Source organism: Hypanus sabinus, chromosome X2 (genome assembly GCF_030144855.1).
Source record: "Hypanus sabinus isolate sHypSab1 chromosome X2, sHypSab1.hap1, whole genome shotgun sequence".
Classification (NCBI taxonomy): Eukaryota; Metazoa; Chordata; class Chondrichthyes; order Myliobatiformes; family Dasyatidae; genus Hypanus; species Hypanus sabinus.
Genome location: NC_082739.1, coordinates 5,031,672 through 5,049,665, shown reverse-complemented (window position 1 = coordinate 5,049,665; position 17,994 = coordinate 5,031,672). Strand labels below are relative to the sequence as shown.

Here is a 17,994-nt window from a genome sequence, read left to right as displayed (position 1 = left end):
CCTCAGCCCCTGACACTCCAGAGAAAACAAGCCAAGTTTGTCCAACCATTCCTTGGAGCTGATACACTACAATCCAGGCAACATCCTGGTGAACCTTTTTTGGTGAACCCTCGCCAAAGCCTTTACTTTTTTCTTGCAATGCAGTGATTAGAACTACACAGAATCCTCCAAATTTAGCCTCAAATTTTATAGCTGCACCATGATTTCTTTCCTTGTATACTCACCACCATTGAATTGAACTATTTCAATTAAGTAATCAAAACATTTCTATTAATTATAATGCTGTTGATTGGAACTACTTTTGTATCAGAACCAAAGATCCATAACTGGCTCTTTCTTCTAAAATTGTCTTGTAAACTTCAGAAAATGAACTTAGCTCCATTTTAGGGAACTGTAGAGAGTTGTGGACACAGCTCAACACATCACAGAAACCAGCCTCCCCACCATGAATTCAATCCACACTTCTTGCTGCTTTGGTAAAGCAGTCAACATAAAGACCCCATCCACCCCAGTCATTCTCTTTTCTCCCCTTCCCATTGGTTAGAAGCTCCAAAAGTTTGAAAGCACATACCACCAAGCTCAAAGGACAGCTTCTGTTCTGTTGTTATATGGCCGTTGGATGTCCCAGAGTATGGAATCTTGATGACTTCCTGTTCTATCTCATTCTGGCCTTGCACCTTATTGTCTGCACTGTACTTTCTCTGTAATTGTAACACTTTATCCTTGTATTGTTTTCCCTTCTATGACTGTAATACACTATTGTGATAAAATGATCTGTGTGCAGATTTTTCACTCTACATTGGTACTTGTGACAATAAAACAATTTATCTTTTGAGTTAAGTTTTTTTGCTATTATTAAAGAATACTGCTTTAGTGGAAGAGATTTCTCTAATAAGTTCTATGTATATGCAGCAATTTTTTCTTGGGTATGATATTTACTGAGTAGACACTGAAGTTGAAATTTGAAAGAAATTATTGAACAGCATTGCATTGGCCTCTTTGGCTGCCTCCTCTTCCTTGTTAGAATCCATAATATTGTAGTTCATTTACTCAAGATGAGGTCCAGTATTAGGACAACCAACCTGATTATATATTATTCAGATTTGTATAACTAACAAGGAATCTTCATTATTTTTGAAAAATTGAGAAAACAATTGGTGATGCTGGAAATGACACAAAAGTAGAGAATTCTGTAAAGTCTTAGCAAATCAGACAGCATCTGAGGAGAAAAAAATCGGACAACTTGTTGAGTCTGTGACACTTCATCGGATTCATGCTACAGATGCTGCATTGCTTTCTGAGATTTTGTATCATATTTGCAATTTATTTTTTATTTTGGGAACAGCTAGGGAACTTTCCTGAGCTAAGGACCCACCACAATCTGTTTCAAAACCAAGCAATTTAATCAGAATCAGAATCAGGTTTATTATCACCAGCATGTGACATGAAATTTGTTAATTTAGCAGCAACAGTTCAATGCAATACATAATATAGAAGAAAAGAATAAAAATAATAATAAATAAATAAGTAAATCAATAACAGTATACTTATATTGAATAGATTTAAAAATCGTGTATATAACCCCCCCCCCCCAGAAATACTGTATATTTAAAAAAAAGTGAGGTAGTGTCCAAGGATTCAATGTCCATTTAGGAATCGGATGGCAGAGGGGAAGAAGCTGTTCCTGAATTACTGAGTGTGTGCCTTTAGGCTTCTGTATCTCCAACCTGATGGTAACAGTGAGAAAAGGGCATGCCCTGGGTGCTGGAGGTCCTTAATAATGGACACCGTCTCTTTCTGAGACACCGCTCCCTTAAGACGTCATGGGTACTTTGTAGGCTAATTCCCAAGATGGACCTTAATAGATTTACAAACCTCTGCAGCTTCTTTCAGTCCTGTGCAGTAGTGCCACCCCTCCCCATACCAGACAGTGATGCAGCCTGTCAGAATGCTCTACATGGTACATTATAGAGGTTTTTGAGTGTATTTGTTGACATGCCAAATATCTTCATATTCCTAATGAAGTATAGCTGCTGTCTTGCCTTCTTAACAACTGCATTAATATGTTGGGACCAGGTTAGATCCTCAGATCTTGACACTGAGGAACTTGAAACTGCTCACTCTCTCCACTTCTGATCCCACTATGAGGATCGGTATGTGTCCCTTCATCTTGCCCTTCCTGAAGTCTACAATCAGCTCTTTTGTTTTACTGACATTGAGTGCCAGGTTGTTGCTGCGGCACCACTCCACTAGTTGGCATATCTCACTCCTGTACACCCGCTCGTCACCACCTGAGATTCTACCAACAATGGTTGTATCGTCAGCAAATAGATGGTATCTGAGCTATGCCTAGCCACATAATCATGTGTATATAGAGAGTAGAGCAGTGGGCTAAGCACACATCCCTGAGGTGCACCAATGTTGATCATCAGGGAGGAGGATATGTTATCACCCATCCGCACAGATTGTGGTCTTCTGGTTAGGAAGTCGAGGACCCAATTGCAGAGGGAGGTACAGAGGCTCAGGTTCTGCAACTTCTCAATCAGGATTGTGGGAATGATGGTATTAAATGCTGAGCTATAGTCGATGAACAGCATCCTGACGTAGGTGTTTGTGTTGTCTAGGTGGTCTAAAGCCTTGTGAAGAGCCACTGAGATTGTGTCTGCCATTGACCTATTGTGGCGATAGGGAAATTGCAATGGGTTCAAGTCCTTGCTGAGGCAGGAGTTCATTCTAGTCATAACCAACCTCTCAAAGCATTTCATCACTTTAGATGTGAGTGCTACCAGGCGATATTCATTAAGGCAGCCCACATTATTCTTCTTAGGCACTGGTATAATTGTTGCCTTTTTGAAGCAAGTGGGAACTTCTGTCCATCGCAGCGAGAGGTTGAAAATGTCCTTGAATATTCCTGCTAGTTGGTTGACACAGGGTTTCAGAGCCTTACCCAGGACTCCATTGGGACCTTCTGCCTTGCGAGGGTTCACTCTCTTAAAGACAGCCTAACATCGGCCTCTGAGACAGAGATCAGGATCATCAGATTCAGCAGGGATCGTCACTGCTGTAGTTATATTCTCCCTTTCAAAGTGGGCATAGAGTTCAACTAGTAGTGCAGCATCGCTGCTATTCATGGTTGGGTTTCGCTCTGTCAGAAGTAATGTCTTGCAAACCCTGCCAGAGTTGCCGTGCATCTGATGCCACCTCCAATCTTCTTTGAAATTGTCTTTTCGCCCTTGAAATAGCCCTCCGCAAATCATGCTTGGTTTTTTGGTACAGGCCTGGATCATCAGACTGCCTCATTTTTCCCCCTTTCCTACCCTGCTTCCTGTGCTTAAATATGTATTTTTAAAAAAAGCTTTGTAAACCTGCATGTGCTGTTCTTGAGAAGGGTGTACAGACAAGGTTTACCATATTGCAACATTTGTGGGTAAAGAAATCTCTTCCAAATAAATAATTGAAAATACTCTTTCAGAAACCAGACACAAAGAAAGCATTGTTAGTTCAAGGAAACTGGCTTTTATATTTCAAAAAGCTCTCTCCAATAAACCATTACAGTTTGATACTGAAATCTTTCTCCTGTTAGTCTGATACAGTATATCCCTGTGTTCTAGGCTGATGAAGGAACAAGAAGAGAAGGGGAAACAGGTTGCCATCCTGATAAGCAGTCAGTCGGATAAAAAGTAAGTCAGATATAGATTCATTTATTTATCACAGGTACATCAAAACATAAAGTTAATCTAAGGATGTATTAACAACCTAAAGATGTGCTGGGGGAAGCCCGCAGGTGTCATCACATATTCTAGTACCAACATAGCATGCCTATAATGCTTGACAAAACAACAAGCGGCACAAAAAGCAACAAAACAAGCCTTTGCTGCATTGCCTATGCGACCCAGTCAGTGTATGGCTTTGACCCATGTGATAACAGGTGCAAAATATACCTCAAGTGAATGCACATTGCAAGGTTGTATAGGTATGGTTCAAAAGCATTTTGAGAGCTTCAAGAGAAGACCATTGCAGCAAGTAGGTAGAGAACAGCTGTTCCAATTTCAGCTATGAATAAAAGATTGCAAGATCTTTTATTTAACGATTACCTTTATTTGTCACATGTGCATCGAAAGATACGGTGAAATGTGTCATTTGCATCAGGCTAAATCAGCAAGGATTGTGCTGTGGGCAGTCCTCAAGTGTTGCCTAGCATGCCGCATCTCACTAACCCTAGTGCGTCTGTGGAATGTGGGAGGAAACCGGAGCACTTGGATAAAGCCAGACTGTCGTGGGGAGAATGTACAAACTCCTTACAGACAGCAACGGGAATCGAACCCCAATCTTGTAGCAGATATGGTAAAGTGATTACACTAATCACTGTGCCACCTCCATTGATCCAGGGTCACCATGGATGTTGCATCCCAGTAGTCCACGTGATGTGCAAGCCAGGCAGTATAATATGGAGAGCAAGCTGTTGTCCAAGTAGCAGGCTACCCTTCTCCATGTAGCTGATGAACCCAAATGAACAGCAGAGTTTGTACCAGCAGCATCACAGGAGTTGCCAGTCAAATTTGGTAACAATATAGGAGAATGCTTTAGGGACTCCAGCTCCAGATTCTTCCTTTGGGTTTACTACTGAAGCCTTCCCACAAGTGGGTATAGCCGTAAGGCAGCAGAGGTTTGAGATCAGAGTTTTCTTTCTCCAAGATAAGCTGCCAACCACAGCTGATGAGCCCCATCTAGCCAAAGCGACTAGTTTTAAGGTGCCAGTAACCAGACTTTGTCCCTTCTCCTGTCAGTAGAAACAGTTCTGCCAGGCTTACTAGCTAAGCCACACGTGAAGGTCAGGAACTAGATTTGTTGTCAGAAGCTATTTGAGACGCACACCATTGGGAGCATTTAAGAGGTAGTGCGAACTTGTTCCCAATACCACCCCTGGCTATAACAACCTTAAGGAACCACTGTGGCTCACATTACCTCTGACCTAAGTTTGATCCTGACCCTAGGTGTAGAATTTGTAGAGTTTCCATGTACGCCCTATGACTGCAGATCCTTCTAGGTTCTCCATTTTCATCTCCAACCTTCTGGAGATGTGCTTGGATTACGAAGTGGATTGAGCTAATTACCTCTGCCGTAGTGAGTGACAGGAAAGGTAGATAAGAGTTGAGTGTGAGAGAGAGTGGGTTACAAGGGGATAAGTGGGAGAATTGGGCTAATAAGAATGGCTTGATTGCTAGCATTAACTGAATGGGCTAAATGGTCTTCAGTGAAGAAAAACAAAGTGATTAACTTAGAATTTCAGCTAAATGTTGCCAGGGAGGAGGGGGGAGGGACTTTTTTCAGGAAATTCACTATATCAGTGCACTGGTGAAGGAATTTTATAAGCAAATTATGGCCAGCATGTGTCTCGTTTCTTTTCTGCTGTCAGTACATTGGTGCTGATTATTGGTACAACAGCCAACATACTCCAATTCAAATGCTGCAGCATTGTGTCTATGGCAAAACACCCCTGGTGAGCCCGAGGTGACAAGGAAAGAACCATGGAGACATTCTGGTGGAGGAAAGACAACACAGTGTTCTACAATAGGTTTTCGGCCACTGCCTGAAATTTGAATGTGTACTCCCACTGTAATGCAGGAGGTTTTAGCAGGGCAGGGCTCACTCACTGGAGTCATTAGAACATAAAATGGTACACCACAGGAACAGGCCCTTCGGCCCACAATGTTCTGTCTGTACAGTGTCCATATCCTTCCATTTCCCTCGCATGTTCAGGGATATTGATCTGACAGATTTATACCTGTGCTGATCTACTGACACAAGTCAGTATGATTGACTCCAATCTTGTTCTTACTGTTTTTGTTCTGGTTTTGCTCCAAACTCTCAACCATCATTACTTCTTTCTTTCACCTTTTTTTAATATCTTAAATGGTGGACACCAGTAATACTGACCACTCTGATATTTTTGTTATAATGTTGGATGTTTCCAGAATTATTTGAATCTGGTTTCTGGGCCATTAAAACTGCAATCTATTTTCTTGCAAATTCAGTTTTAATCTTGGCTGGCTGGCTGTTGCAGGGAGAAGCTGAATGAGGATTTGGCAAAACTGCAACTCCAGCATAACAAGCTCAACAGGAACATCTTGGAGGAGACGGAGCGTGCATTAAAAGCTGAGGTTCATGTCTTTGTTGTATGTTCTGGGGTTTGGGTATTCTGTGGGCGCATTGCTACCAATCGTGGGCACCACTTTTACACTTGCAATTACTTTGTGGCCTTGTATAACACAATGGTAGACCGTAGAGTATAGAACATTATGGCATAGTACAGGCCCTTTGGCCCACAATGTTGTGCAGACTAAGATCAATTTGCTCCCACATAGCCCTCCATTTTTCTATCATTTATATGCCCATCTAAGAGTTAAATGCCCCTAATGTATCTGCCTCTACCACCACCCTTGGCAGGGTGTTCCATGCACCCATCGCTCCCTGCATTTTTTTTAAAACAACTTGCCAAAGACATTCCCACATCTATTTCCTTCCAATCACCTTAAAATTATGTCCCCTCTTAGTAGCCTTTTTCACCCTGGGAAAAATCTCTGGCTATCCACTTAGATCAATGCCTCATCATCTTGTACTCTTCTATCAAGTCAGCTCTTATCCTCCTTCACTACAAAGAGAAAAGTCCTAGCTCGCTCAATCTATCCTCCTAAGACATGCTGTCTAATCCAGACGCGTCCTGGCAAATCTACTCCGCACCCTTTCTAAAGCTACCATATCCTTCCTATAATAAGGTGACCAGAACTGAACACAGTACTCCCAAGTGTGGTCTAATCAGAGTTTTATAGCACCACGACATTACCTCATGGCTCTTGAACTCAATCCCCTGACAAAATAAGGGCCAGCACATCATCTGCCTTCTTTAATACCCTATCAACTTGCACAGATGTGAAGCCCAAGATCGTTTTGCCTCCACACTGTTAAGAATCTTCCCATTAATCTTGTATTCTGTCTCCGAACTCAACCTTTTGAAGTGATCACTTCACAAAGTGAATCTTTGTGAATCAGTAAATCTCCTGTGATCTGAACTTTGTTTGCCTTGGCTAAGGCTAAAAGCAAATAGTGTGAATTTGTTAAAGTAATTTGTTTTTTGGGGTAAAGTGTGGTTAAACATATGTCTTTAAGGAGATCACCTGAAAGGAAGCTATATTTGCCATATTGTCTGAATTAAGACTGACCAAGAGAAGGAAAGATAAGTTTCATTTGTCACATGTACATCGAAATGTACAGTGAACGTGTGTCATTGACCAACATGGTACAAGGATGTGCTGAAGGCAGCCTGCAAGTGTTGCCACACTTCTGGTGCCAACACTTATTGTATCCCCAACAACTGTTTTGTTTTGCTTAGATCCTGCTTTCCCACCTGCTACACTTCATTTACATCCTGAGAGGTGGTGGATGGAATTTGTCACTTCCCTTCCCCCGGAGGGGAGCAAATGATAGGATACAGAGAGTGGGGTGGGAGGGATACATTATAGAATAATGAGAATTATAAAGATTAGCTTCATTTGCCACATGTACATCGAAGCATACAGTGAAATGCGCCGTTTGTGTCAACTACCAACGCAGTCCGAATATGTGCTGGTGGACAGCCTGCAAGTGTCGCCACGCTTCCTGCGCCAATATAGCATGCCCACCACTTACCAACCTGTTTGCTTTTGGAATGCAAAAGGAAACCAGAGAACGCAGGAAACCCACGTGGTCATGGGGAGAACATACAAGCTCCTTACAGACAACAGTGGGTGTCGAACCCCGATCAGTGATCGCTGGCGCTGTAAAGCAATCGCGCTATACAATTTCGCCACCATTCCGGTGCAATGAGGGAGTGCTTCACTGTCAGAAGTTATAACTATTGGTTAAGATGTTAAACTAAAGATCTTTTCTGCTTTTGTTCTTTTCACCCCTTTTTGTTCTTATTTTATCATTCCATAATAAAGCATAACAAGATCTGCTTTCACTTATCAGCAGGCAACCCAGCTTCATGTGAATGCTGAAAGGCCTTGATAGAATGGATGTGGAGAGGATGTTTCCTATGGTGGGGGGTGTGGGGGGGTCTAAGACCAGAGGACACAGCCTCAATAGAGGGACATCCTTTTAAAATGGAGATGAGGAGGATGAATTTCTTTAACCAAAGAGTGATGAATCTCTGGAATTCTTTGCCACAGATGGGTGTGGAGGCCAAATCATTGGGTATATTTAAGGCAGAAATTGATAGATTCTTGATTGGTTAGGGCATGAAGGGATATGGGGAGAAGGCGGGAGATTGGGGCTGAGGGAAAATGGATCAGCCATGAGGAAATGGCAGAACAGACTCAACGGGCCAAATGGCTTAATTCTGCTCTTGTATCTTGTGTACGTGAACTAACTTTTTCATAATCTTCATTGTGGACTTGAGTAACTCCTCAGTGTCTTTTCTGGGTCCTCACTTAACCCCCTTGTGAAACTACCTTCTGGTTTGATGATAGTGACTAGTGGTGTTCCACAGGAGCCTGTGTTAGGACCTCTTCTTTTCACATTATATGCCAGTGATTTGAATGATGGAATTTATGGCTTTATACCGGTCAAAGGGTGTGAAATGTTATGAGGAGAAGGAAGGAGGATGGGGTTGAGACGGATAATAAATCAGCCATGATCAAATGGCAGAGTAGACTGGATGGGGCAAATGGTCTAATTCTGCTCTCTTAGGGTCTTGTGTGGCTCAACACTGCAACCTTGAGGACAGTTGATTGTGGGCATTGAATGTTAGGTTTGCCAGCAGTGCCTGTCCGGCAAGTATGAAGGAGAAATGAGTATCCATGTTCTCCATCTTACAAATCGTTAATGTTTAAACTATTACAGGTTCAATCCCTTGAGACCAAGAGAGAGATTGCAGTTATGGTGTTGGACCAAGCAGCTAATGAGGCAAAGTTACAGCTTTGCAACTTAAGGTCAGAGTCATTTAGCTTCAGATTTTTTCCCCTCACCAATTTATTACATCTTCGCACAACTGGGCAGCCCTTTCTTCGAACAATCTGTAGGACATGGAGCAAATGTAAGCCATTCATCAGACTAGTATTCCGTGAAAGCTGAAGGGGTTTATTGACAGACCAGCTCCAAGATGAATTGTTTTCATTTCCTCTGTGTCCTTCAATTCAATGCACAGGCAGCATCAAAGTTAAAGTTTAGAAAAAGCCCCTTCTGGCACTGGGCAAGAACAAGATACTTAAATTATTTTTGGATCTCTTTTAAGCAAGAAACAGTGCTCTTTTCCAGCATTCCTTGGTTTTTAATTTCCCATGGACTTCAGAATTTATAACATTTTCACATAGAGTATAGAACAGTGTAAGCCCTTCAGCCCACAATGTTGTACTGACCTTTTAATCTACTCCAAGATCAATCTAACCCTTCCCTCTTAACATAGCCCTCAATCTTTCAAACGCCCATGTGCCTATTTAAGAGTTTTTAAAATGTCCTTAGTGTATCTGCTTCTACCACTTTTGCTGCCACCCACCATGCCCTTACACAGTCCAATTCACTTATGCTAAATTGGTGCATGCCATATAGAAGCAGAGAGAGGAAAACTACACAGTTTATAGAACATAAAACAGTACAGCACAATACAGGCCCTTCGGCCCACAATGTTATGCTGACCTTTTAACGTACTCCAAAAGCAATCTAACTCTACTCTCACACATAGCCCTCCATTTTTCTATCACCTATTTTGTTGTTTATCATCAGTTTGTAGAATTTGATTTGTTCTTAGGTCTGCGGCAGGAAGTTCAAACCTTGCACGTGAATGGCAGAGAAGATTGAATGACATCCAGGTTCAAACAGAGAATGTAAAGGTGAGACCGAGATGGCAGCTGTATGCTGAATTGCGGTCCAGTGTCTATCAAAGTGGGCAACTGGCCCAAGCAGCTGTTTCTATACACAGTAAGCCTGTGCAGGGAGTGTTGCTTTATCCTAAACTGCATCAAGGACAGTAGAGAATAGCTAGAAGACATGGACGTTCTTGGAATTTTAAGAAATAAAATATTGGCAGGTGGTCATTGAGAATCTCAAATGGAACTGTAATAAGGAAGAGTGGGAATATGTCTTAAATTTGGCTCTTTCAGAATGGCAAGAATTTCAGAATGGTTTTCCGGTTACCTTGGTTATTTTAGCTGTGGTTCTCTACTCTTTTGATCAGTAGACTTCACATGTAGTTAAATGATCAGACTTTTACCTGACTCTCAGGAGATTATCTTTCTCCTTTGAAATGCTGATGACTTTGCTCCACAGTCCCAGTAGTTCTGTTTTTTAAACAAGTGTCTAGCACTTCAGCTTTTCTCTTCCCTCCTCCCCCCCCCCCCCCCCCCACCACCTCTCCTTCCCTCAGAATGCAAATTTGTCTGAATTCCAAGCAAATGTTTGCAAATTCTCCGTCTGGCCACCAGATGGAGGATCTTTCATGTAAGACCTGCAGCAGGAGATTAAAGTTATCACAAATTGCCACTTTGTCTTGGGGCCAGACTGGTGACTTGCTTTTGCTGAGAACTTGCTGAGAAATCTGCAGTTTTGATTATTGCATCTGCCTGCAGGATTTGAGCATGAGTAATATTGCAGAGCATTTGCTTCTCTGTGGTGGCTCAGTGGGTCACTTTGAGCCAAGAGGTGATGACTTCAGACCCCACTTTGAAGGCTGGAGCACAAAATATAATGCGCCTCAGTCAAAGATGCTATCTTTTGAATTAGATGTCTAACTGCAGTGGTCTCTGACTAAAGATTTTTCAATATGTATTTCACTAAATCCACATCAAATTTAACATGACTTAATCGTTACCTCATTTCCTTTGTGGGAACTTGCTATGTATAAATTCACTGCTGTTGCTCTGCATTGATCTTAAGACTTGTCAATGGTATAATTATAAATGCAAAGATTATTTTCTAATATTTAATCTGCATATGCTGTTCACAGAATCAGTACAAGGGTCACATTCAGATGGTCAAGAATGGTGCAAAACTCAACAGCCTACCTCCCATACAAATGCCAACTCTGCCTCCTCTTCCTGCGGAGGTAAGAAAGCTGATACTGAATGATGTAATCCCCTATTTATTCATTCAAAGGATATGGGTGGTGCAGGCATTTACCACTATCTCTAGTTGCCCTTGAACTGAGAAGGCAGTTAAGATCGGAGGTCACATGTAGTACAAACCAGGTTATGGAATTCTGTTAGTTTCATGATTGCTATTACAGAGACCAGCTGTGTTTTTAAAATTCCAACTTTATTTAATTATTTCAACTTAAACTCCCCAGATACCATTGTGGGATTTGAACTCTTGTCTCTGGATCAACGATCAAGAATTTTGCCAGTGACTTAACTACAATGTCACTGTTCCCCTCATTAACTAAAGAGTAATAGTTTCCCATCAAATCCAAACATCTGATCGTCAGCTGTGTTCTACTGCACTAATTGGAATTCTCTTTTTCAATAGTAGTTATTTGACTAAAATAAGTAATCCATGGACAGGATCAATTTGATAAGTATGTGTTAATTCTGGGGACAGAGGTAGTAAATCCATAGCTTTTCATCAACCTCCAGAAATAGAGGTGGATCTACATCTGCTTGATGAAAGGTGACTTGTCAGAGGTGTGTGTATAAGATGACATGAGGCATAGATTGAGTAGACAGCCAGTGTCATTTTCCCAGGATGGTAATAGCTAATAGGGCATAATCTTAAGGTGATTTGTATAAAGTATAGTGTGTTTGTTAGGGGTAGGTTTTTAACACAGAATGATGGGACAGTGAAACACGCTGCCTGGGATGGCGGTAGAAACATATATTAGGGACATTTATGAGACTCTTAGATAGGCACGTGGATGATCGAAATAAGGGAGGGATATGTGGGAGGGAAGTGTTAGATTGATCTTGGATTAGGTTAAAATGTCAGCATAACATCATGGGCTGAAGGGTATGTACTACTGTTCTATGTATCGTAGTGGTTAATGTAAAGCTAATACAGTGCCAGCGAATCGAGTTCACTGACTGTAAGGAGTTTATACATTCATGCCATGATGGCATGGGTTTACTCTGGGGTTCTCTGGTTTCTCCCTACATTCCAAAGATGTACAGTTAGGGTTAGTAAGTTGTGGACATGCTATCTTGGTGTCAGATGCATGGTGACACCTGTGGGCTGCACCCGGCACACCCTTAAACTACATTGGTCATTGACTCAAATGACACATTTCACTGTATCTTTGATATGATGTACGTGTGACAAATAAAGCTAATCTTTAATCTTTAACATTTAATTTTTAATCCTTAATACCAACCCTTGAGCCTGCCATACCACTTATTAAGGCTGCGTCTGAAGTGCCTGGACTGCCTCATATTGCCATCCCCATGCCCTTGATTATTTTCTTAGTTTAGAAATCCATTGATCTCTGGAAGATATTTAACACTCCAAGTACCCACAGCCCTCTAGAGTAAAGAATTCCAAGCCTTCGGAATATAGGAATTTCTCTGCATGTCAGTTATAATTAGCCTTGCTCTCGACAGTCTGTGTCCCATAGCTCCAGACTCTTCAGCTAGGCAGAGCTGCCTCTCATCACCCATGCATTTGAGCCCTCTGAAGAATTTTCTTCAACATTTCAATGAGTTCACATTTCTCATTTATCTATACCCCAGGTAATATAGATTTGTGCTATTTATTTCTATTGGATCAATCATTTTCGTATCACACATTTAGCTAGTTGTTTGGCATATCTGAACCACAGAGACAATGTCTTCAATTTCCACAAAGGTTTTACTGTCTTTGTGCTGTATACTTGGTGGCCACTTTACAGCTACATCTTGTTAATATAAATATCCAGTCAACCAATCATGAGGCAGCGTGTATAAAAGCATGCAGGCATGGGCAAGAGGTTCAGTTGTTGTTCAGACCAAATATCAGAATAGGGAAGAAATGTGATCTAAGTGACTTTGACCATGAAATGATGGTTAGTGCCAGATGGGGTGGTTTGAGTATCTCAGAAACTGCCGATCTCCTGGGATTTTCAGTCTCAATAGTGTTTGTAGGGTTGCTTGTTGAGCCTGGAGGTTAGTTTGCAAACATTTTGTCACCAGTTGAGGTGACAACATCAGTTCGCAATTGAGTGTTGTTTCTGCTGAGTGCTTGTGTTTATATTGGTACAACTCGTTCTGATTGTGAACAACACTCACAACGACCGATAACCAGGAATACGGGCCAGCAGAGATCACTCGGCTATCTGGTCCGCTGAGAAGCAGCGGAGACTAGCGGCCAGTGCAACAGCCAAACAATCAGAACAATTTGTTGGAGCAAGGAAAATGCGAGCTGCCAGCAGAAATAACACTCAATTGTGCATGATGATGTCCCCTCAACTGGTGACGTGTCAGTTCTGTGGGTGAAAATGAATTGTTAACAAGAGAGGGCAGAGGAGAATGGCAAGACCAATTCAAGCTGACAGGAAGGTGACAGTAACTCAAATGGCCATGTGTTACAACAGTGGTGTGCAGAAGAGCATCTCTGAATGCACAACATGTCGAACCTTCAAGTGGCTGGGGGGGCAACAGCAACAAAAGACCATGAATATGCACTCAACACACACAAAACGCTGGAGGAACTCAGCAGGACAGACAGCATCTATGGAAAAGAGTAAACAGTCAATGTTTCAGGCCAAGACCTTTTTTCAGGGCCTGATGAAGGGTCTCAGCCCAAAACTTCGACAATTTACTCTTTTCCATAGAAGCTGCCTGGCCTGCTGAGTTCCTCCAGCGTTTTGTGTGTGTTGGTTGAATAGATGATTACTTTTTCTTTTAGTTGTGTTACGTACCCCATAACTGGGTGTCTAACCAGCAGAGAAAGAAGAATTCGTTGGAGTCTGGTGGTACCAAACTAAAGGTGTTTATTAGTAAAAATAAGCAAAAACCATATCAATAATGCAAATATGCATATAAAACAAGTTAGCAGTAATAAAGTGTAGGAATAATAATCAATAATAAACAAGCTCTATCGATGTCTAGGGGTAAATAAATTGTCATAGAAAAGTATAAAGTTCAGTTCATGAGTGCTGATGTAGTTATGGTTGTTGTAATCATTGGGCGGGAGAGAGAGAGAGAGAGAGAAAGAACGAGATGTAACAGCTACAGTCAGGCAAACCTTTCTTTGCTTTCTTAATCCATCGTATCGGTGTGGTCATTCAGTTATGACCTCTCCGTCCTTCTGCTAGACCGTTCTTCTGTGGTGGACTCATCACTCTGGCATGAGTGGACACACACACAAGTCCTCACCGGCCCTGCTTTTACACTGATAGCCTTAATGACTGACCTCCTGGTTTGGTCTTCAAAGCCCCCACCTTTCTTGTGGGTTCCAACACTCAATCAGTGTCCACTGGCATGTCTAGAGGGTGTCTCTCCAGACCTGTCTTTTATCCCTACTCACGGGGACTCACTGTCCATCACTCCTGAATGACTGTGTCCGTCAAATAAGGCCACTCCTTCAGTCCACTGAGGAATGTTAATGAGCAAACTATTGTCCTTGCAGCGAAACAGTAAATAATTCAAAAAGGGGTCACGATACAGTTAATCAGTAATTTCCCCCTCCTATCTGTTGCAGATGTTCTTGTTTGTTTTTCGTCTCTTTCTCATGGTCAGCATAGCAACAGTAATAGTTCGTGTTTCTCGGGGGGGGGGGGGAGATGGTTAACTCTTCACCCCATTGTCCATCAGGTCTGTTCATCACTCATAACGGTTGTTGGAACTTACTTCAAAGGCTGTCAGAAGGTTCTCAATAAGTGAGTGAAAGGTTACTGGGTGTGGCGAGAAATGTAGAATCGAGGTTACAATCAGATCTGCCTTGACCTGACTGAATAGTGGAGCAGGACTGATGGGGCAGAGTGGTCTACTCCCATTTCTAATTCATAGAATCAGATGTTGCAAACAGAAACAAGCCCTTCGGCTCATTGAGTCCTACATCAACTCACTTCTAGATTACCACATCAACCAAATTCTACCATTCACGTACACACTCAAGCAATTTACACTGGTACCAATTAACCTAACGACCCACACATTTTTTGGAACATAGAGAGAAATAAGAATTCCTAGAGGAAGCCCGTGCAGTCATGCGGAGAATGTGACAACAGCAGAATTCTGTTTCTGGTGTGTGAGGCACCAGCTCCTCAGATACACTGGTTGGCCTTCAGAAGGACATGCATTGTTTGGATTTCCAGTATTTGCAGATTTTCTCGTGTTTGTGAACATATACTCAATGGCCATTTTATTATGTACAGCAGTTAATAATACAGTGGCCACTGAGTGTATAAACTCCAAGCATATGAAATTTCTAAACCTGTTATTATACTAAATGTCTTAAATATGATATAGCCATTTGATGAGGTTGGCTTAATCTTGATCACAAACAATCTACTGGAGAATCTCAGAATACTGTAACAGCATCTGTGGGAGGAAAGGAACTGCTGGTGTTTTGGATCGAAACCCTGCATTAGGTCTGCCCAAAAGGCGGCACGGTAGCCATAAGACATAGGAGTGGAGTTAGGCCATTTGGCCCATCAAATCTGCACTGCCATTCCATCATGGCTGATTTATTTTCCATCTCAACCCCATTCTCCTGCCTTCTCTCCATACATTAGACACCCTAAGTAGTCAAGAACCTATCAACCCCCACTTTTAATAGATACAATGCCTTGGCCTCCACAGCCATCTGCGGCAATGAATTTCACAGATTCACTACCCTCTGGCTAAAGAAATTCTGCCTCATTTCCTTTCTAAATGGACATCACTCCATTCTGAGGCTGTTCCCTCTAGCCCTAGACCCACCCTCTGTAGGAAACATTCTCTCCACATCCACTCTATCTAGGCCTTTCAAGATTCAAAAAGTTTCAATGAGATCTCCCCATCCCCCCCCCCCCCATTCTTCTCAACTACAGTGAATACTGGTCTAGAGCATTCAAGTGCTCTTCAGAATAGAAAATAGTCTCCACCTTTACCAAAGTCCTTCTACCAAAGTGCATGACCATACACTTCCCTTCATTGTATTCCATCTGCCACTTCAATTCAATTCAAGTTTAATTGTCATTTAACCATACATGAATACAGCCAAATGCAACAGTATTACTATGGGGTTAAGTTGCAACACACATTACCAACGGTCACACACAGTAAGCACACACAAGATCACAGTCACATAATGAGAATCCAGATTGCCCATCTCCCTACCTTCCCAGCAACAACGCGGCTTGATGCCCAGCCCTCACTCATAGACATCAACAAACTCATATAGAGTATCAGTAACAACACAGAATATGTAGTCCAGACCCCCCCCCCCCCCACCCCAGGCCACCAATATTATCTGTGGACCAAACCCCGATGCCCAGGCAATACCACAGCTTAGAGGCCCAGTCCTCGCATATCTAAGTACATGTAGAATATTAGTAAAAATTCAACCACACAAATGTATATTGTCCAGACCTCTCAGTCTAGTTGAAATCTTCAATTGCCACAACTGCGCCATGCTGCACCAGGCAGAGCGCAATAGCTCGGATGCCTCTCCAGTGGTGTCCGAAAAGCAAGTGACCCCGCAGCTTGAGGCCCAAGACCATTGGGTGCTGTCAAAAAAGAAAAATCTGCAGTTGGCAACAACAGAGTTTGTCTTCTGCTGAGGAAAACCCTGGGAGGGCAGCTCCGAGTCCATTCTGGACACTATGCCACACTGCTCCCGGTTTAGCGCATTGGCTTTGTCCCCTCACTCTGGCAGCTGCAAACAGGCGACATCATGGCTTCAGGTCTAGTCCTCAACCAGGGACTAGGCCTTTGCGGTGTACCAGATTAACAATGCCCAAAGGGGTTTTGTGATTGCAAGAGAAGTGACCTTGACAGCCACTTACTATTTGACTGTGAGCCTCTGTCGATTCAGGCAGCAGCATGTTGTGTACTCCTCCATTATCTCCACTAGTGAGCAACTCGGTGATGGTGTAGACCTGCAGTACTTTTAAGTTAATGTATAGCAAGATAGGAATTTGCTCATCCCAGCATGCAAAGACTGCTTTGGTGGATCAGGCGGAGGAAACCCCGGGGGTTCAATGGCTGAGAAAACGTTGCAGCTGCACATTATGGAGTGCGTAGGGCGCGGCAAAGCACTTAAGAAGACGCGGCCATCCAGTGCAGCCAAGGAAGTTGCCAGACATGACGATTCTTCGTGCCACTGGATCCTGACTTCTCAGGCCCAGAGAGTGGGACAGTCTCTGTGCAAGGCTTTTCCACTTTAATATCTTTCACGCACTGGTTACATTGTGCAAAAGGTCGGTTGGTGGCGCAGTGAGATCAGCGCCAGGCTCGAGAACAGAGATTCCTGAGTTTGATCCAGTGACAGGCCTCCCCTAAGCGCGCTCTCCATCTGTGCAGGGTTGATGTTGAGCTCACAACTCGGTGATGTAAAAAAAACACAGCCACCCTGCACAATGTAGTCTTCCTCGGACCCCGAGAGACAACCATTATAGCAAGATTCCTGATTATTAGAAGTATGTTTAAGTAGAATGGTAGCACCTTTTGTTGACCCCATAGAAGCTACTGTGATCATTTGTGTCGCCATTTTGCCAGAAGTATGCCCATTCTTTGCCCATTCTCCCAATTTGACTAACAGAAAAGTCTCCCTTTATTCCCACTCTTTGCCAATCCTCTATCCATGCTAGCATCTTTCCTGTAAAACCATGGGCTCTTATCTTGTTAAGCAGCCTCCTTTACAGGACCTTGTCAAAGGCCTTCTGAAAATTAAACTAAACAATATCTACTGAGTCTCTTTTGTTTATCTTGCCTGTTATTTCCTTAAAGAATTACAACAGATTTGTTAGACAAGATTATTTCCTTGAAGAAACCATGCTAAGGAAACCTCTTATCATTTTCCCAAGTACCCCAAAACCTCATCCTTAATAATGGACTCCAACATCTTCCCAAC

General features: G+C 42.5%; 1 protein-coding gene across 5 annotated transcripts in view; it reads left to right on the top strand.

Moving 5' to 3' along the window:
- The window catches only part of rnf214 (ring finger protein 214), a 62,084-nt gene that overhangs the window by 28,469 nt on the left and 15,621 nt on the right, over positions 1–17,994 (top strand). For 4 of the 5 annotated variants that reach the window (XM_059956839.1, XM_059956837.1, XM_059956838.1 and 1 more), the window contains exons 7-11: positions 3,612–3,680; positions 6,065–6,161; positions 8,881–8,969; positions 9,785–9,866; positions 10,979–11,077. In XM_059956839.1, coding sequence (XP_059812822.1) covers positions 3,612–3,680; positions 6,065–6,161; positions 8,881–8,969; positions 9,785–9,866; positions 10,979–11,077 — 436 coding nt within the window. The remainder of the gene's footprint in view (positions 1–3,611; positions 3,681–6,064; positions 6,162–8,880; positions 8,970–9,784; positions 9,867–10,978; positions 11,078–17,994) is intronic. The other variant, XM_059956840.1, reaches the window with a different exon arrangement.